Source organism: Myxine glutinosa, chromosome 4 (assembly GCF_964187855.1).
Source record: "Myxine glutinosa chromosome 4, kmMyxGlut1.1, whole genome shotgun sequence".
Taxonomy (NCBI): Eukaryota; Metazoa; Chordata; class Myxini; order Myxiniformes; family Myxinidae; genus Myxine; species Myxine glutinosa.
This window is the reverse complement of record NC_136264.1, coordinates 80,773,730-80,793,780: the sequence shown is the minus strand read 5'-3', so window position 1 is coordinate 80,793,780 and position 20,051 is coordinate 80,773,730. Positions and strand designations below refer to the sequence as shown.

General features: G+C 42.7%; 1 protein-coding gene across 3 annotated transcripts in view; it reads left to right on the top strand.

Moving 5' to 3' along the window:
- Positions 1-20,051, top strand: part of NUP85 (nucleoporin 85) — a 71,541-nt gene that overhangs the window by 38,160 nt on the left and 13,330 nt on the right. For all 3 annotated transcript variants that reach the window (XM_068112825.2, XM_078776076.1, XM_068112827.2), the window contains 6 exons: positions 2,941-3,054; positions 3,991-4,119; positions 4,262-4,365; positions 11,786-11,854; positions 12,033-12,098; positions 19,447-19,598. In XM_068112825.2, coding sequence (XP_067968926.2) covers positions 2,941-3,054; positions 3,991-4,119; positions 4,262-4,365; positions 11,786-11,854; positions 12,033-12,098; positions 19,447-19,598 — 634 coding nt within the window. The remainder of the gene's footprint in view (positions 1-2,940; positions 3,055-3,990; positions 4,120-4,261; positions 4,366-11,785; positions 11,855-12,032; positions 12,099-19,446; positions 19,599-20,051) is intronic.

Below are 20,051 nucleotides of genomic sequence, written 5' to 3'. Positions count from 1 at the left end.
GCCCTTCCTGCCACCAACCCTGTTAGTCGCCTCTTGCGACGCACAGGGAATTACCAGTGAACTGGTACTCAATTTGCCGACCTCGGAAGGATGACAGGCTGAGTCAACCGCCCTGGTGTTAATTCAGTGATCGACCGGGATTCGAACCCAGGATCCTTGGATCCCGAGCCAGCACCCTAACCGCTAAGCCAACATCAAGATTGGGGGGGGGGGGGGGGGAGATAAGAGATGGTGGTGAACTGCTGTTTTAAAGACCTGGAGGGAGGAGTGGGATTGAAGAGAGTGAGGGAGTTTGTTCCAGAGGCGGGAGAAAAGAGGAATGAAAGAGTGAAGGTGAGCACAGAGTCTTTGATTTTGGTAATTTCACCAGAAGAGGGTTGCTGGCAGATCTTGTGTGACCTGAAGGAATATTTGGGGGACAGAGCACAGATAGAGCTGGGGGAGCTAGGCCGGATAGGAGTCTGTAGAAGACAAAAAGACCACCAACCTGCCTGCGGTGAGTGAGTGAAAGGCCCTCACAATCAGCTTTATCATGGGAGATTCCAATGATTCTGAAAGCTTTGGTGTCAATAGCGTGAAGCCGAGCTAGGTTTAAGGCAGGAGCACCAGCCCAGAGGGGAGAGCAGTACGCAGATTCCATTGAGATGCGGATGAAAGCCTTGTATGTGGTGCGGAGCTCAGGTGTGCCAAAGAAGGACTTCGCACGACGGAAGATGCCCAGTCGGCGACTGGCTTTAGAGGCCAGATTGGAAATGTGGTTTTCCCAAGAAAGATCATGGCACTTAGTGAGACCCAAAAGCTTGAGTGACGGAACTTCTTGGAAAGGATTGTTGAGAAAGTATATAGGAAGGTTGTCCAGTCAGTCTTTTCGGAGAGACATAGTAAGAGTGTGAGATTTGTCAGGATTGAAAGACATGTTCCACTTGTTTGACCAGTCTGTGATTTTTGTCCAGGTCTGCAGAGAGTGATGAGGCTGAAGACTGCCGATCTGAGGGATGAGGAATGGCGCGGCAGAGAGTGGAGTCATCAGCAAAGAGATAGAGAAGATTTTCCAGAGAGTCAAAGAGATCATTGATTAAGACCAGAAAAAGCACAGGGCCCAGAACACTGCCTTGAGGAACTCCAGCCAGAACAGGAAGGGGCGATGAGAGAAATCCATTCAGGGCCAGACGTTGACTACGTCCAGAGAGGAAGTCCGCAAGCCATTCGTGGAGATTTCCATGGATACCATGGGAGGAGAGTTTGGTGAGCAGAGCGGGGTGCCAGACCGTATCGAAGGCACGTGATATGTCAAGGGAGACAGCTCTGATTTCCTGTTTGGTGTTGAGGACCTCCGTCCATTGTTGAGACAGCAGAAGCAGCATGTCCAGAGTAGAGTGACCTGGTCTGAAACCAAATTGATGATGGGAGATCAAGCCATTGGAGAAGAGGAAGGATTTGATATCTGAAGCAATGATGGATTCCATGACTTTGCTGATAATTGGGAGCAAGCTGATTGGTCTGTAGTTGCAAGGATCTGTTTTTGCACCTTTTTGTGTAAAGCAGTAATGTTGGTTGATTTCCAAACTGAAGGCAGATGACCTTGAGCAAAAGAGAGGGTGAAGAGAATAGAGAGAGGGTGTGAAAGAGCGGCAGAGCAGGATTTTAGGACCCGTGGGCTGATGCCGTCTGGTCCAGTTGCAGAATCAGAGTCGAAGTTTGACAGAAACTTCTCCGCCTTGTCAGGAGAGAAGGACACAGAGTCCAGGAGCAGCTGGGTTCGACTGTGTAAGGTGGGTACAGAGAGAGACGGGTTTGGGACACAATATTAAACACACACTTTGAGGTAGAATTATGTGTAGATATTCATCTAATAATATGAAATTGTTCATTTATATGACTTAAACATAAGTATAGAACATTTATAAGATTACTATAATTATAAAACAAAAACTATAAGCATATAATAGACAAACAAATCTAAAAATTTAAGCAATTTTCTAGACATTTCTTCATATATTTCAGACAAGTATGTATTGAAATCGTCTAAATGAGGACTGTTATACTCAGAACTTTATGCTGAACAACTTTACTTGCTGACCTTTTCAGATCCAAACACTAGAATGTACAAAAGAGCCATAGTTTTGATTTGCATGAATTATGATTGAAAATAGAAGCCATTTTTAAAGATGGCGTCCAAAATCCAATCTTGAATCTTGCCTACCGCTCCCTATGTTATATGTTTTATGTGTCGGTTTGTCTTTCTGTGTGATTAATGTTCGCTCTTTCACGAGCCTCGATCTTGTATACAACAACAACAACAACAAAAAAAAAAAAAAAAAATGGCACTAAGCTACTCATTTGAAATGCTCCTCATTCATTTTCATACTGTGATGAAATATGCAGAAGAGGATTCGAATGGAATAGCCTTGAGAAGGGGATATAACGGGTTGTAGGAGAAAGGAGGAGTTTTGGTTTCGTATCTGTCTTTTATGAGCGGACGCTTGAGAAAGGTATGACAGGGAATGAATTATTTGCTTGCTTATGGACAATGAAATGCTAGTATAATCTTTGCTGTAGTTCTGATATTATTCCTTGTTTTGTGCATATAGGGTATGTGGAGATAGATTTCAATAAAGCCTCATATCTGGGAAACGAAGTCTCGACTTCATTTCATAACACAGACACATCATGCACGGATGTAACTAAAAATCATAATGGGAATTAGTTTTCATACACAAATTTTGATACCCCATTTTTGATACACAAATTTTGTCTGCCTCATGTACTATTTCCACACTAATGAAAGACCACAGTACTTTAACTTTTGGATGACCATTGGGGTACAGGTATGCCCCAAGTCACATTTAAACTTCAATACTTTGTGTCTCAACTCTCCATCTGAAGGTTAAATGAACATTTATTTAATGAATGAATGCTTGCTGTCTTTCCCCACTGCAGGCCGGGCATACTTTCACAGAGTTTGAACTGAAGTGGAAGTACTGGCATGATGAATGTGAGCGCTTGCTGTCTGAAGGTGCCTTCCCCCATTGCCAATTGAGATTGCTCTGCAAGGTATGACTGCATTGAAGCCAGACAACTTGTATTTTCATTGATTACTTTATTGGGTATTGATCAGGAATAATGTACGTGCTGCTTCCTTGTTTGATGCTCAGCATTTAAAAGGGATTGAGCACAGACAAACAAAGATATGTTCACAGCCATTGTGCAGAATTGATTTACCTAATGGCCTTTTTCTGCGTTGAAGTTCATTGTAAGGGAACTCGTATTGTCATATATGTGGCAAAATAAGGAAAGGAAATGGTTGGGAGGAGATAACTGAGAGTAGAATAGGGCTGTGATGGGTATGGGAGATGATGAGCAGTACTCTTTAAGGACTAGAGGGAGGGCATGAGACAACATACACCGAGTCGTTTCTACAGTTGAGAGAAGAGCGGAATGAATGAATGGAAGTGATTGCTCAGCTTCGAAGTGTGGAGGCACCCAGGTGTGGAATACTGGAATAACACCTGCAGGCTGGGGGATGTGAGGGCAGAGAAAAGAGACAAGAAGTGAGGCGATTACAAAACTTAGTACTGCTTTCGGCAAGAAGCAAACCTTTGGACTTTGTCCCCTGCTAAGATATAGAGTTCCTTGAACTCTATCGCCTCCAGGAGAGCAATATGGGAAACAAGTGACCAGCTGAGAGTATGCACCCATAACTTATGGTAATTCGAATGAAGGCCAAGTTCACTGGAAGGAGCTCTGCTTGTCTCAGAATTTATTTGCTCTGCGCAGAATACTGAGGGAACGGATGGTTAGAAGCCTCTTAGCAGCAGTCATACACAAATAACTTCCTGTATTGGTCCCTATGCAAAAGTATCAAAATGATAATTCACCAATCAACACCATTGCATTTAAAGTATATTTGACAGAATATTTTGGAGAAAAAAAATCTAACCACAAGAATGTCCCACTCTTCACACTGATTCTACATTGCCATGTTTTCAGATTCTTCTGGGTGACGCAAAAGCCCTGCTCGGAAAGAAGCACCTGATGCCGTGGTACCACTTTCTTGTGGCTAAATTGCTGTTCAACAATCCCACGGTGAAGATAGGTGAAGTGCACAACTATGTACAGGTATTCAACTTTATCAAGGACAGGACACAGAGTCGATATCGTATGTATAAGAAGGTTCAGATTGTACGAGGTGATTACCGTACACCTGCTTACTAAATCCTGTTCTCGGTTCACATGGCTGTGGTATTTGTTTTGCACGTAGCCCTGCCTTGATTTGTATGGTTGTGGACGAGAGATGGAGCCGTTGGATCAGATCCTGCAGGTGGCGTTTGATTTGAATTATAACCAAGTCATTAAAGACTGCAGGTAAATAGTTTCCCTTATTAGTCCCATACCGGTGTACACCGGAGGGGACTATAGGTTTGCACGCCGTCCCTCCGTCCGTCAGTCCGTCATACAAAGAACAGTTTTCCGGACTTTTTTTTCTAAACGCTTAATGCTAATGATTTCAAACTTGGCACATGGTTTCCTCATGATAAGTTACAGGTCAAGTTCGAACGTTTCGATTCACGACGTTTCGATCATTTTTGACAAAGTTTTGGCACTTTGAACTTTGGGAATTCTGATAATTCTGATGATCCTTAACTCAGTGCCATTTTAGGTTTTAATTTCCTTTAAAAACCAATTTCTCTGCAATAAATGGACTGATTGAGATAAAATTTTCACCATATGATGGACTCGATCTGTAGAATATTTTAATGGTAATTATGACGTCACAGGTCACGTGGTTCGGCCGCCATATTGTTTTTCGTGAAAACACGAAAACCCCTTTTCCTCTGCAACGGCTGAACAGATCGAGGCCGAACTTTTCAGGCAGAATCGCATACCCATGACGAACAAAAAGGTCAGCGAGCATGATGTCATGCGTCACATGTTTTCAGAGTTATGAGGTTTTAAAGCATGAACCTTTAAAACCGAGCTCCTCCCTCATTTTTGATCCAATCGAGGGGAAACTTCACAGATCTGTTCAGCACTAAAATGTCCTTTTGGAATTTGCGATAGGGCACGTGGTTTGGCAGATATCGTTAATTAAACGAAAATATTTTTTAAAATGGATATCTCTTGTTTATTCTCGAGTTCTCCTCAAGCCGCACCGCGCGTCCTCAGCCTCCTCTCGCGAACGTCAACAGCGCGACACAGCACGCGCTTTCCGGAGGGGCGGAGCCAAGCCGAGCAACATTTATATCTATATAATTATAAAATTGAAATCTTGCGTGTTTGTGTGTAACATTCGATCGGTCCGGGGGCGTGGCTTACCCCTTTGAGAGAGTAGTAATATCCACCATTTTATTAACTCGCATAGCTTTGAGGCCTGTTTTGTAGGCCCGTGGTGTCTTGCTCTCTCTCCCAGCTTTATTTCAAATCAAATTCGATATATCGTTTCATTTTTCACAGTCACTAACATAGTTTTAGACTCGGTTGAAAAAAAACGGGAAGAAAATCGCGCCACGTTGATATACGAAAATACACCGCCTAAAATAACAGGCATACAGTATATATCTTCGTTATTTCATTCAACATTATTACCCGGAAGTAAAATATGTTTCAGGAAATTACCGAGAGATATTTCTTAGATTTTTTTTTTTTTTTATATGCGCATACACTTTAAATAGGTTTATTTGAAATCTTTAATTTTCACAATGTAATTTATTTGTCATTTGATGATCGGCAAAAATATGTTTCAGGAAATTACCGAGAGATATTTCTTCGATTTTTTAAATTATTACCGCTTCCATCTGATTTCATTTTTATCGATGGTTTTAGACTCGGTAAAAGAAATAATTGAGAACATTCACGCACACACGGGAAATTATTGCAGAGATATATTTAAAAAATCGCGCCATGTTGATATACGAAAATACACCGCCTAAAATAACAGGCATACAGTATATATCTTCGTTATTTCATTCAACATTATTACCCGGAAGTAAAATGTTTCAGGAAATTACCGAGAGATATTTCTTCGATTTTTTTTATTATTTATATGCGCATACACTTTAAATAGGTTTATTTGAAATCTTTAATTGTCACAATGTAATTTATTTGTCATTTGATGATCGGCAAAACGATAGCACAAAAACAATACTATTTGCAGGAAGAATGTCGTATCAACCCTCCGACGGCGCTACGGACGCGGACAACGAATCACACCTCACGTCTATGGACGTGAATAGCAACATTCCTTCAAGTTCTCGTGCGGAAGCAGTATCTCCGAGGGGTGCTGAAACAGACGATGGGAGATCACGACGTCTTCAGCAGCAACGAGAAAGCCAAAGGAAGAGACGACATGCTGAAACGCCTGAGCAAAGGTCACAGCACCTTCAGCTGCAAATACAAAGGGCAAGGATGAGAAGGAGTGCTGAGACGGAGGAGGTGAGAGCGCAGCGTCTTCAGGAGGAACGAGAGAGAGTCAGCTTGCAAAGGGATGCGGAATCTGCAGAGGAGACGTCACAGCGCCATCAAGAGCAGCAAGAAAGAGATCGTATGAGGAGAGATGCGGAATCTGCAGAGGAGACGGCACAGCGTCTTCAGGAGCAGCGAGAAAGAGATAGGATAAGGGAAGTTCTTGAGACAAGGCAGAGAAACGCGCAGAATGCAAGAAATTTCACTTCTGCTGACGTCGGTGCGATGGACAAGATTTGTCCACATTGTAGAGCGCTTCTTTTCCAAGGTGAAACAGCTCATTTTTGCTGCACGAATGGAAAGGTGTCCTTGGGAAATCTGGGACCTTTACCCCATCAATTACACAATCTGTTTGCCGGCGATGGACCCACAGCGAACGAATTCCGCAGGAACATCAGACAATACAACTGTCTATTTCAAATGACATCATTTGGAGGAAGCCAAGTTTCTCCTCGGCATGGTGCATGGAGCCCATCGGTCATAATTCAGGGTCAAATACATCATCGTATCGGTTCCTTCTTGCCAAATGCGGATGACAACCGAAATTCCTCCAAATTTATTTCTTAGATCCACATGACAGCGTACAGTTGAGGATGCGGATACTCACCAATGCTGGTATTCACCGTGATGTAGTTGGAGCATTAGAGACCGTGCTGAGACAAGTGAATCCTTACGTTCACTCGTTCCGCATGGCACGCGAGGAAATAGGCAATTTGCCAGAGGCGTTCGTTCTTATTGATCCCAACAGGAGACCAGCTGGTGAACATGAGAGGAGGTTCAATGGTCAAATCGCTGATGAAGTGGGTGTCGTTGTGAAGAATACTGTCGATCCTCAAGCTACAGCGCGTCACATTGTATTGAAAGCAAGAGGAGGAGCGCTGCAAAGTATTTCTGAGTTGCACCGTTCTTACGACGCACTCCAGTATGTTCTCTTCTTCCCATTCGGAGATGACGGATGGCAGCCCGAAATGAACATGACCAATGGCAGGAGATTGACTGCCATGAAATACTACTCCTACCGAATAATGAACCACGAGGATGAGTTCAACTACCTCCTCAGAGGGGGGCGTCTGTTCCAGCAGTATCTTGTTGATATGGCAGCCAAAATGGAAGGCACAAGATTGGCGTTTATAAGACTGAACCAGGCATCGCTGAGGTCTGCTACATACAGTGGCTTCACTGATGCTCTCAATGACGATGACGATTTGTCCAACATCGGACGCCGCGTACTACTGTCATCGACATTTGTAGGGGGGCCGAGGTATATGATGGAGCGATGTCAAGATGCCATGATGTACGTAAGAAAATATGGTAACGCGACCTACTTCATCACTATGACGTGTAATCCAAAGTGGCCTGAAATCTCCAATAACCTGTTTCCTCACCAAAGTGAGAACGACAGACCGGATCTCATTGCGAGAGTGTTCGAGTTGAAGAAAACGGTGTTCATTAAATACCTCACTGGATCAGAAGGCTTCTTCGGGAACTGTATCGCTCACGTTGTGTGTGTGGAGTACCAAAAGCGAGGTCTCCCTCACATACACTGTTTGCTGTGGCTCGATGAAGCTTCAAAGCCGAGACCACAAGACTATGATCGATTTGTACAAGCTGAAATACCAGATCCCGATGAAGATCCAGAGGGACACAGACTGGTGTTGAAGCACATGATCCATGGTCCATATTGTTCCACAGCAACTGGATGCTGGAAGAATGGGGCATGCAGACACAGATACCCGCGGTCATATGCTCCATACACACGGTGCGGAGACGATTCGTACCCCATATATAGAAGAAGATCCCCAGAAATGGGAGGATTTGAAGGGCACCAAGAAGGGAGGCAACGACGACCTGTTACAAATCAGTGGGTTGTTCCCCATAATCTCTATCCTGAAAACGTTTGATTGCCACATCAACGTTGAAATATGCTGCTCTATAAAGTCGATCAAGTATGTTATTAAGTATGCCATGAAAGGTAGCGATCAAGCTACGTATGCACTGCGCACAAACGACGAGATAACGGAGTACTTGACGGGTAGATACATTGGACCTTCAGAGGCTGTTGCCTCCATTCTTGGATTCTCAGTCCATGACAGGAAGCCGGCCGTTATCCGTTTAGGAGTACATCTGCCAAATGAACAACAGGTATTTTTTGCTGGGAACGTTCGTGAACAAAGAAATAATCCCAATATGGCCAAAACCACGTTGACAGAGTTTATGGATCTTTGCAGACGTGACCATTTCGCTAAGACACTGTTGTACGTGGATGTTCCGAGATTCTATACATGGACCAAGAAGAGATGGCAACGAAGAAAACAGGGCAGACCAGTGGAGGGCAACCCTGGAATGTTTGAGGATGACATATTGGGACGAGTTTACACTGTTTCGCCGCGTACTGGTGACCTGTACTATTTCCGACTACTCCTCCACCACGTGAGAGGGCCGACTTCGTTCGAAGTCCTGAGAACGTGTGATAATGTCATTCTACCCACATTCAAAGACGCTTGCAGAGAAATGGGTTTGCTGCAAGGAGACGCTGTCTGGCGCGAGACTCTGGAGGATGCTGAGAGGACACGCCTTCCCAGACCCATGAGGGATTTGTTCGTTGTGCTCCTCACACAAAGTGAAGTCGACAATCCATTGGATCTATGGGAACGTTTCAAGGACGCTATGGCTGAAGATTATCTTCTAGCTCATCGACGATCTGCAAATGATCCCAATATTGCCATCAACGAGCGCCATCATGACTTGGCTCTATCGTATTTGCAGCAGAAACTGCAATTGTTGAACAGAACTGTTGCACATTTTCACTTGCCGACTCCAACGACTGTTCTTCGTCATGAAGGGATTGCCAACATTCACCTACTGAGAGAACTCCAATACGACACGGAGGAACAACAGCGAATCGTAGACAAAAGGCAGCTTCTGCTCAATGATGAGCAGAGAGTTGTCTATGACTTTGCGTGCGGTTGCATCCGCACGAATCAGTCATCAATGATTTTCATTGACGCGCCTGGAGGCACAGGGAAGACGTTTCTTATTAACCTGATTCTCTCTAAAGTGAGAGCGAGTGGAGAAGTTGCCCTTGCGGTGGCCTCATCTGGCATAGCTGCTACCCTCATGCCTGGTGGAAGAACAGCGCACTCAAGGTTCCAAATCCCTCTGACACCGAGGGAAGATGGCATATGCAACATCGATAAAACTTCCACTATCGCAGACCTCTTTCGAAGTACAAAACTCATCGTGTGGGATGAGTGTCCTATGATCAGGAGAGAGAGTTTTGAGGCTGTGGATCGCACGTTGCGTGATGTATGTGACAAAGACGAGCCTTTTGGAGGGATCTTGACGATATGCTGTGGTGATTTCCATCAACTTCTGCCCGTGGTGAAAAGAGGGTGTGATGCTGATGTTGAGAATGCGTGCATAAAGAAGTCCTACTTATGGCAGAGCTTTGGAATGTTTCACTTGAGAACTAATATGCGACTGACCGACGGAAGTGGGCAGTTTTCAAGATTTTTGCTCGACATCGGCGAGGATAGAATCGAGAAAAATGCGGATGATGAGATAGATTTGCCAGAGGATATACTGCTGACAGCGAGTGGGCTCGATGAGTGCATCGATACCATATATCCATCATTCGCCAATCCGATGGAGGTTTTTTCAGCAAGGTCTATATTAGTGCCCCTCAACGATATGATGCGAAACATCAATTCAAGATGCATCACAAGGTTCCCTGGTGCTAGCAAGGAGTATGCTGCGTTCAACAGTGTGACTGAGGGTACTGATGCGACGCACTTCCCAACGGAATTCCTAGATCCCGTTGAAGTCTCGGGATTGCCGCCGCACAACCTCGAGCTCAAAAAAGGATCCCCTATCATTTTGATGCGGAACTTGGACCCTCCGAAACTTTGCAATGGGACGCGCATGATGTTGAGGACATGCTTCGAAATATTATAGTTGCGAGGATCATAAGTTCAACGTTTGAAGGCGAAACTGTAATGCTCCCTCGGATCCGACTAAATCTGTCGGAAGCTGAGGATATCCCTTTGCAGCGCTGCCAGTTCCCCATACAATCCTGCTTCGCAATGACGATCCATAAGGCGCAAGGGCAAACTATGGAGAATGTGCTGGTCTACCTGGAGAAACCGGTCTTCCAGCATGGTCAGCTGTATGTGGCGCTCAGTCGAGGGAAGAGGAAAGAGAACGTGCGAGTTTATGTAAATGGAGGATCGTCGACAAAGAACATCGTCATCAGAAGTGTCCTCTGACAACAAAATCGTGGTAGTCCACGGGTCGCGTGTTTTTTCTAAAAAAAAAAAAAAAAAAAAAAAACGTGATCGGAGATAAGGGCCGAAATCACGTGTCACAGATAAGTGATTTAGAACGCTGGAGAGGTGAGCCTTATGGCTTGCTGGCCCAAATAATCTCCCTGATGATGTTCAGCGTTCGCTTTAGTTCTATTCTCATATCTATTCAAACTGACTGACCCAACGGGTCATGGGTCGTCTAGTAGATATATATATATATATATATATATATATATATATATATATATATATATATATATATATATACATCGATCATTGATCGTGAACCGGAAAATATAACAAATTACTGATGGTTTCAGAGTTATGACGTTTTTAAGCATGAACCTTTAAAACCGAGCCTCTCCCTCATTTTTGATCCAATCGAGGGGAAACTTCACAGATCTGTTGAGCATGTCAGTCTACTAAAATGTCATTTTGGAATTTGCGATAGGGCACGTGGTTTGGCAGATATCGTTAATTAAACGAAAATATTAAACAAATGGATATCTCTTGAATCGCCAGTACCTCAGACCGTGAGTTGGTAATAATTTATATAATTCACACAGTGCAATACGTGCAGGCCGCTCCACGGAGCGACCTTGCGGGCTTATCAACGAGGCGAGGCGTGACACACATGTGTCTCAGCATACCTCAGATCAAGTTTGAAAACCAGCCGTGCATAAATTTGCATATTCGATCATTTTTGACAAAGTTATGGCACTTTGAACTTTGGTAGGGGACATGTATTGCAGTGCAATACTCAGAATGCTTGTTTTCTCTGCAGTTTTAAGGCTCATTTGGCAGCTCGTATATCTTATCCAAAGGTCAGGAGAACATCCTGATACCAATGTGGGATTTGAACTGGTTTGCCTCCATGTGTGTGATAACACGTAACCAAAACCTATCCATCTGACACCTTTCCTTGCCGATTTGGTATTTGTTTAAACTTGGAAACTGATGTTATTTGCATTGTGTGGTGCATTAACTGTTTGTTTTTCTTTTTCCTGCCTCATGTAAAGTTTGACGCTGAGCAGCTGGTGGTTTGTGTCCCATCTTGCTGATCTATTGCATCGTTGTCCGCAGTTTCAGTAAGCAAATGGTGCTCATGCATATCCTTTCATGCAAAGTGTTGAATATGATGTAATACATTAATTGCATTTTAAATTCCGGTCATTATGCACTTTCCCATGAATGTAGCACTTTTTTATACTGAATTTCAGATGAACATCTCATTGAATTGTTCCTTTCGTTGACGTTGTGCTTCAGGTTAGGTTCAGATTTGAGAGAATTTCTTCTTTTTGAATACGCAACCGACTTGCTTTCTCATCACAGGTATCTCGTGCACCACTGCACTGCCCTTTCATGTGTTACTAAACCATATTGTGTAAACGATTTCTCCCCCTCCCCTTCCCGCCCCCTATCCTCCACCTCCCGCTCCTCTGACTTTTGCCATTACATAACATATTTCTTGGAAACTGTACCATTCAAAAGTTAAGTTGCTCTTCCATATTTGTTTATTCTGAAGAAACCCCTACAATCTCTCATACAGTGAATCTACAAGGCAAATACACCTTGTGGTTAGAGGGCTATCTAAATCTAAATATTGTGTACAGGTATCCCTCGATTTATGAACGCTCGGTTTACGATATTTTTCACTATAAGAAAAGTGACTTTTTACAGCATGTTTTTAGCTGCGACGAGCAGCTCTATGAGAGGACCGCATTGTTGTTCTTGTTGTTGGGGTGCCTTTTTGAATAGTGCATGCGCATACACTCGGACGTGCGTTGGTATGAGGTAAGAACATCGCGGACTAAAATCGCGATTTGTTTGAAGAAACCAGAATAAATTTAGCAACAAAGACAACATTAATGTTTTCATATCAATCTCGTTTCACAGAACTTGACACAAATTACGTGTAATCATTGAATAGCGCATGCGCATACACTCGGACGTGCATTGGTATGAGGTAAGAACATCGCGGACTAAAATCGCGATTTGTTTGAAGAAACCAGAATAAATTTAGCAACAAAGACAACATGAATGTTTTCATATCAATCTCGTTTCACAGAACTTGACACAAATTAGGTGTAATTATTGAATAGCACATGTGCATACACTCGTGTGTGCTTACCCCCGCTCTAGCAGGGAAAATGGCCTTAAAATGCATGTTGTTTGTTGTTGTATGTGCATACACTCGGACTTCCCCTACCGACCAAGCCCGTTTCAAATTATCCCTCTGCCACCCAGAATTAACATTAACAAATAACATTAATGAATTAACAATAACATTAACAGAAATAACATTCACGTCCATACATTATATGTAATCAGATGATGAAGCATGTTGCGTCGCAAAACAAAGGACAAGACCAGAACTGAAAGACAAAAAGACGCTAGTGCATGCGTATAATTTAATGACTGGTCGAATCTGGTAGCGCATATTGCAACGGATATCATGATTCTACACGTCGCAGCTGGTGACCACACTGTGGTCATTTTTCTCATGTTCAATTTACATTCGCATTTTTCATTACAGCGAAATTTAAATACTACAAGTCAGGAGACAACGATGGTTCACGAGCGAGCGGTATTCAATGACAAAGGACGGACTATAACCGAAACAGGCCCGGACAGGCGAGGCTCGGAAACGTCAAAACGAAGGCTACTGACCTCGAAATGAGATAGAAAATAATGTATAATCAGTTATGAGGTTAGTTAGCTACGCAATACCGAAAATTAGGTTCGATTCCGACAACTTTGAAACTTTGACCTTTGTGACCTTCAAAGGTCAAAGGTGGAAGATTCTGAAATTTGTTGGAAAACTTGTATTTCATGATGTATGTGATAATATAAGATCATGTACGACATTTCACCCTATCAGGAAGCGAACAATGTAATAAAACCATCAAAAATCGACTTTTCTAAATTTCGTTACCTTGTGACCTTGACCTTGGGGCGAAAATGAAAAATCGAGCTCCTTGGGGCTAGACACATGACATTGGTCTAACCAAATACCGAAACCCCTGTCAGATTCCACCAAACCCCTCGGAGAAGATGTAGCTTGAACTCGATTACCCCCTAAAAATACATCTTTTTCGGGCGTGGCTCCGCCCACATTGGGCGCAATACGCCCACTCTAGGCAAGACACAACTAGATCATGATATCAACCTCCCACCCAAGTTTCATCAAGATCGGATGATATCATTGGGTAGTTATGCTGTGGACAGACAGACACACAGACAGACACAGACAGACACACAGACAGACACACACCCATGACGAATATAGTGGTCACTCTGTTTGATAACTCGTGAACCAATACAGTATATTAGAGTGCTATGGAGGGCATTTCAAACAACACTCCACTCCTTTAGGGAGCCACGTCACAGTCATGCTCCCAGACATAACAGCAGTGAACGCAGGAGCCTCTAGGTAAATCTAGAGCTGAGTTTCTTCGTAATGCTTTGTATAGTTTGAAGATGGATTATCAGTGGCTGAGTTTCTCTGAAATGCTTTCCGAGTTTGAAGAAGAAGAAGAATGATCAGAAGCAGATTGTTTATCCGTAATCTATTGTTTCCTGAGTTTGAATGAAAAGTTTCTCATTGAGTTTGAAGAAGATCTGGGCGTTGTATGTTTGCCAAAAATGCAGGGAATAATCATATTGTTACGTTTGTGGGGGGTAGGCATGAAATACCTTAAGGAAGTTCAGAATGTGTCGATTAGAATGCTCCATATGTCGCAAAGAAGCCATCTCGATGTATGTAAGAAGGCCATTTGTCCAGGTAATCTCGGTGGATATAGTGGTTTTGGGTGGGTGCATTTCGGTATAAGGATGGTGGTTTTGTGCTAATTAATTATAGGGTCTGTAAGGTTAAATTCCCCTGTACGTGCTTGCCTCCTCTGATCTTCCTTCCGTCTTTATTACAATTAAAAATCCCGCCAAACAACAACTATAACAAATGGACTCATTCGCTCACAGTGCCACCAGGGCCGACAGAAACAGCATTTGCCGATCGGCAGGGGAACGACGTCATCCGAACATTCCCAAACAGAGATGAGACTCCACCCGCCGACGACTCGTAACGGGGAGACCACGCCCCGAACTTCGTGACCCCTAATAATCTATGGAGTGATGAACAGAGCTCGGTGATTGGACAGAGTGTGACGTCAGCGTGGAACATTCGGAGCTGGAGGAAAAAGACGCCGTCTCGCCATCTTGGTCTCTCTTGTGTGCTGTCTTTCAAGAGAACGGCTGTGTTTGCCTTTTTCTCTTTGTTCTGCCTTGGTCACGGGCGGTGGTGCATCTTTGGCTCGTGTGCGCTTGTGGAAAGAGACTGAACAAGAGAGGTTCGTGGCAGTCGGCATCGCGAGAAGTACCTCACATTGGGACGTTGAGGAGCATGACTCTGCGCCATTTTGTGCGCTTCCCGCACAGTGGTTTGGAGGCGACTAACGACCAGCAAGCCTTACCAGCCATTTGGGGACGCAAAGCTGAGTGCCGGCCGATTACCAAATCATTTTATTTTATTTTATTTCTCCCTGTGTCTGTAATTGAATCCGTGTGGAGGGTCCCTCACCTTAGCCTATTACTATTAGTTTTTTCCTCAACATTTTTATTGTGCTTGCATTATTTTTATTAAATCATTAGTTGTTGAATTTCAATTTCTTGTCTTGTTTCCTTTCTTTGTTTCTGGGTTCGGATTAACCCAGCGTCGGCCGTCCGATCAGATAAGACTCGGAGTTAAAGCTCATTTCGGTCATTCGTCCTCTTGGGGTGTTAACCCAGGGGACGTGACAATATGTATGTTGTTTTTTTTAATGTTTATGTTATGGCAATCTCATGATTAGGTGAGTTTGTCCGTCATGCTTTGAAGAAGACGAATAAGCGCTAATGCTTTGTTTCTCCATATTCTTTGTTTACAATCACAATAATGAAATTATGACAAATGGGAATAAAGTTGAAGCATTTTCAACTTGGAAAAAACACCCTATCCTACAGAGGTGTGAATTAAGATGACAGTGCAGATGGAGAACAGCCTTGCTTGCATAAATACACTTGGTTATAAGAATCAATAATGTTAAATTGTTCAGATTTCGATACTTATTTAAGTGTATGGAATCCGATCCTCAAATTCAAATCCAGATTTTGATTACCGGTATGTGCTTTAATTAGTCTGTGAGAGTAGATAGTGTTTCCAAGCCAAGGTACATTTCAATAGGCCGAAACAGAATGGTGGCTTAAGAACCCAGCAATGTGCCAGTGAGCTAACCCAGATGGCAGACCGCCATCTTGATGAGGCTTTTTAGGTTTTTGGTTATTAGCGTTTTTTTTTTTTTTTTGGGTTTTAACACCCAAAGGTCCAGTTTTCATTCGTGCAATCTCTTGGAGTTCCCTTACTATGCAAGCAAAGTTTATGGCCGCTAGGTTTCATGGTTTTGGATTTATGGAGGAGACCAACGCACACACACACACACCCACACACATGCACGCAAGCAGAATGTGTCATCCACTCCTGAAAAATATTTGAACTGGAATGATTCTGGAAAGGGATTTATGAAGATCGAAAATAACACAATAATGAGGCGGAATGGATCCGAAACCTGGAAGAGAAAAAGCTACCTCTTGAGGAAGTTCCCCCAGTAATAATTGATGCAGAAAATATAAGATAACAACTGGCAAAGATGGCAAACTTCAAAAGCCCCGGCCCATGTGGGATCCCAAACTTCTGATTAAAGCAATTTGATGCTCTCCACGTTCACTATGCTCGAGCATTCAATGAACTTATCTAAGGGGATCAGGAAATGTATGAATGGCTCACAGAAGGTAACACCTTCCTCATCCCCAAATCTGAAGAGACCCAACTACCCCACAAATACTGGCCAATACCTTGTCTACCAACAACATACAAACTTTTAACAGGAATAATCACAGAAACAATGTACCACCACCACCTAACTCAACAAGGAGGCCTAGAGGGAGAACAGAAGGGATGCAACAGAGGATTATATGATACAATAGACCACCTATTATAAAAGGCCATACTCAAAATTGCAATATGTGAAGAACCAAATTGTCCACAGCATGGATAGACTTTAAAAAAAGCTTTTGACAGTGTCTTACATTCATGGATGATAAAATGCATGCAAATGTAATAGATAAATCCCCAAATTAATCAATCTGATTGAGAAAGCCATGAATCTATGGAATACCACACTAATTCTGCAGCACTCAGAAGGAAAGATTGAAATACCAAGAGTAAAGATACGACTTCGGATCTTCCAAGGAGACAACCTTTATCCTCTCCTGTTTTGCCTGGCCCTGGACCCACTAAGTAACCTCATTAACGAGCAAGGACATGGATACACCCTAACATCCAATAAAATAACGTACAAAGAAACAAGAAAGGCGACAAATCTACTGTATATGGATGATTTAAAACTCTTTGCACTGAACAACGAAAAATTGGCAGAACAACTGAAATTAGTGAAACGGTTCTCTGACGACATCCAAATGGAATTTCGCCTGGATAAGTATGCCAAGTGCACATTCGTGCAAGGTAGACCGACAAAAATGACCATAACATTTGACCTAAATTCAACTATACAGGAGCTAGACAACAAAGCATCTTACAAATACCTTGGCCAAATACCACTAAATTTGTCATAAAAAATGCACAAAACAATTACCAAAGAATACCTGTGTAGAACGAGGCTGATCCTGAAAACATATCTCACCCCAAGAAACAAAAGCAAAGCCATAAGCCAATTAGCAGCACCAGTGTTCCAGTACAGCTGTTTAATAGTAAACTGGCCACAAGCAGATATCTGGACAACTGGCTGCAAGCGGATATATCCAGGACAAAAACTGGATATCAAAACAAGGAAACTCCTCACGATCCACAAAATGTTCTACAAAAAAAAACAGTGCATCGTAAGAATGTATCTGCCGAAGAAAGAATGATGCGGCGGCCTAATGGAACTCGACCAAGTGAACAGAGTGACGACAGTAGAGTACGTGAAAAGCTCAACAGGCTACCGAATACAATTTGTGTACAAGCATGAATACAAGCCAGAAAAGGTATCTCTCACTCACCTTGCAAAAAAATTTCCAAAAATAGGTGCAATTAGAAGATGCCACGCACCAAACCACAAAGGCAACGAATACAGCCCCAATGATTGCAAAAAAGACAAAATAAAAATACAAGATGAAATACCAGCAGATATCTACTGGCAACTGGGAGAAAGACAAAAGAGCAGGGTAATATAAAAAAGAGTTGGACAGATTGGGGATAGACAAACAAGGATCACTGGAATGGCTAAGAAGAGATCAGCTCAACTGGGACTGAGAACGATTCATTACTAATGCCCAAGACCAAGGACACGACACCAATGGCTTTAAAAATATGGCAGGACTGAGTCAATCTGACAATTGTAGGTTCTGCAAGGTAGAAACAGAAAGCATGAGTCATCTCCTATCGGTATGTAAAAAAAACTCATGTCATAGCAGCTGTACACCCAAAGGCACAATAAAGTATGTAGAGGAATCCACTGGCACATCTACAAAAATTTCAATATCCCAGTTCCACAAAGCTGGTGGAAACATGAAACAAAAGCGACATTTGAAAAAAAGGAAGTGATGCTCACGTATGACCTAATGATCCCATAAAGTGTGAACCTAGAAAACAAAAGCATTGCGACCGGATATAGTACCAAGGTACAAAAAGGAAAAGACAGCATTGTTCATTGAGGTACCAGCAATTTTGGCCTAAATAATGCAGAAATCAAGAAAATGACCAAATACCAAGAGCTCAAGAATGAAGTGAAAATATCCTGGAAAGTGAAGAGCACCAAAATTGTACCAGTGATAATTGGGGCAACAGGAATGATAAAGAAGAACCTCACAGATATCTTAAAAACCATCCCTGTGAACATTACCACAGACAAACTACAGTTGGAGGCTGCACAGGACTCAGTGATGATCCTGAAAAGAGCCCAATTAACAAAACTCTGAGAACAACACAACTTAACAACTTAGCCCATGAATCGCAATCCTTCACCAAAGTGAGGGTGAATACTTCGAGGCCTGGGAGGGCTCTGTTCAACCTTCTAAAACCAAATTATGGAGATAACAACCAATGACACACACACTGCCTTTTATTATCATAGATTAAGTATTATTTATTAATGCAAATGTATTTTTATTTAAGCTTTTTGTTTATTTCCAAAAGTAGAAAAGTGAAATCCCCCCCCCCCCCCCACCAAAAACGTATTTTTCTTGCGTTGTAGTGAAAGAAATAATGAAGTTAAGAAACCCAAAATTTTGGCTTAGGATGAGGACTGTATCTCCTATTTTTTACCTTTAAAAAAATGGGAAAAGTGTTTTCGATTTGTGTTTTTTCGGTTTACATTCCATTGTACAGGAATGCATCCCTTTTGTAAATTGAGGGATATCTGCACACAAAAATGGCAGCTGACTTAACTTCACTCCACAAGTATCCTTTATACTTCTCACTATATCTTTCTTTTCCAACTCCATTCCATTTCTTCTTTCCATTTGTCTTCTCTGTTACCTTCTGCTGTTTTTATAACTGTTATATGTAGAATTGTAGATGGCTTCTTAGCTCGCTTTCTAGGCCAATTGTATCATTGCTCAAAACTTTTGTTCTTCATATTCCTAGTTTGTGGTCGCTTGCTCCTGCATACCTGGACACGTGTGGGGAAAGTGGCCGGGCCTGCTTGGAACTTTGTTTGGTTCGACTGCCACTGCAGTCAGAGAAAAAGGCGCAGAAGGTGTTGCGCTTATGCCGTGAACGGGGCATGCAAGATCAGGGTGAGCATGTGTTTTCCACATATTTCATTGCTGCAGATAAAGGTTTTTTGTTTTTTGTTTTTTGTTTTTTGTATACTGAATCCAGGCTCGTGAAAGAGCTGACATTTATTTCACAAACAAATCAACCAGACAAACAAAATATATAAAAAGAGGGAGCGGAAGACAAGATGGGGAGAGAAGGGGAAGCACACAAACATAACATTTGAGAGCAGGGAGATGTGTGGGAGGGAGAGGACTTGGGGGGAGGAGGCGTGGGAAGGGGGCGCGGGGGGGGGGGGGGGTGGGAGAAGTATAAAACACAAGGACACCAAGGACTTCCAGGACAGATTTGGTGAGTAGGTCAAAAGCATCCTTTTATAGAAGAAGAAGAAAAAGGTGTTATAAAATACGACAAAATACAGTTCTTCAGGGGAAAGTTTAAACATTTTTAACAACGTGATCATGTGATCACGA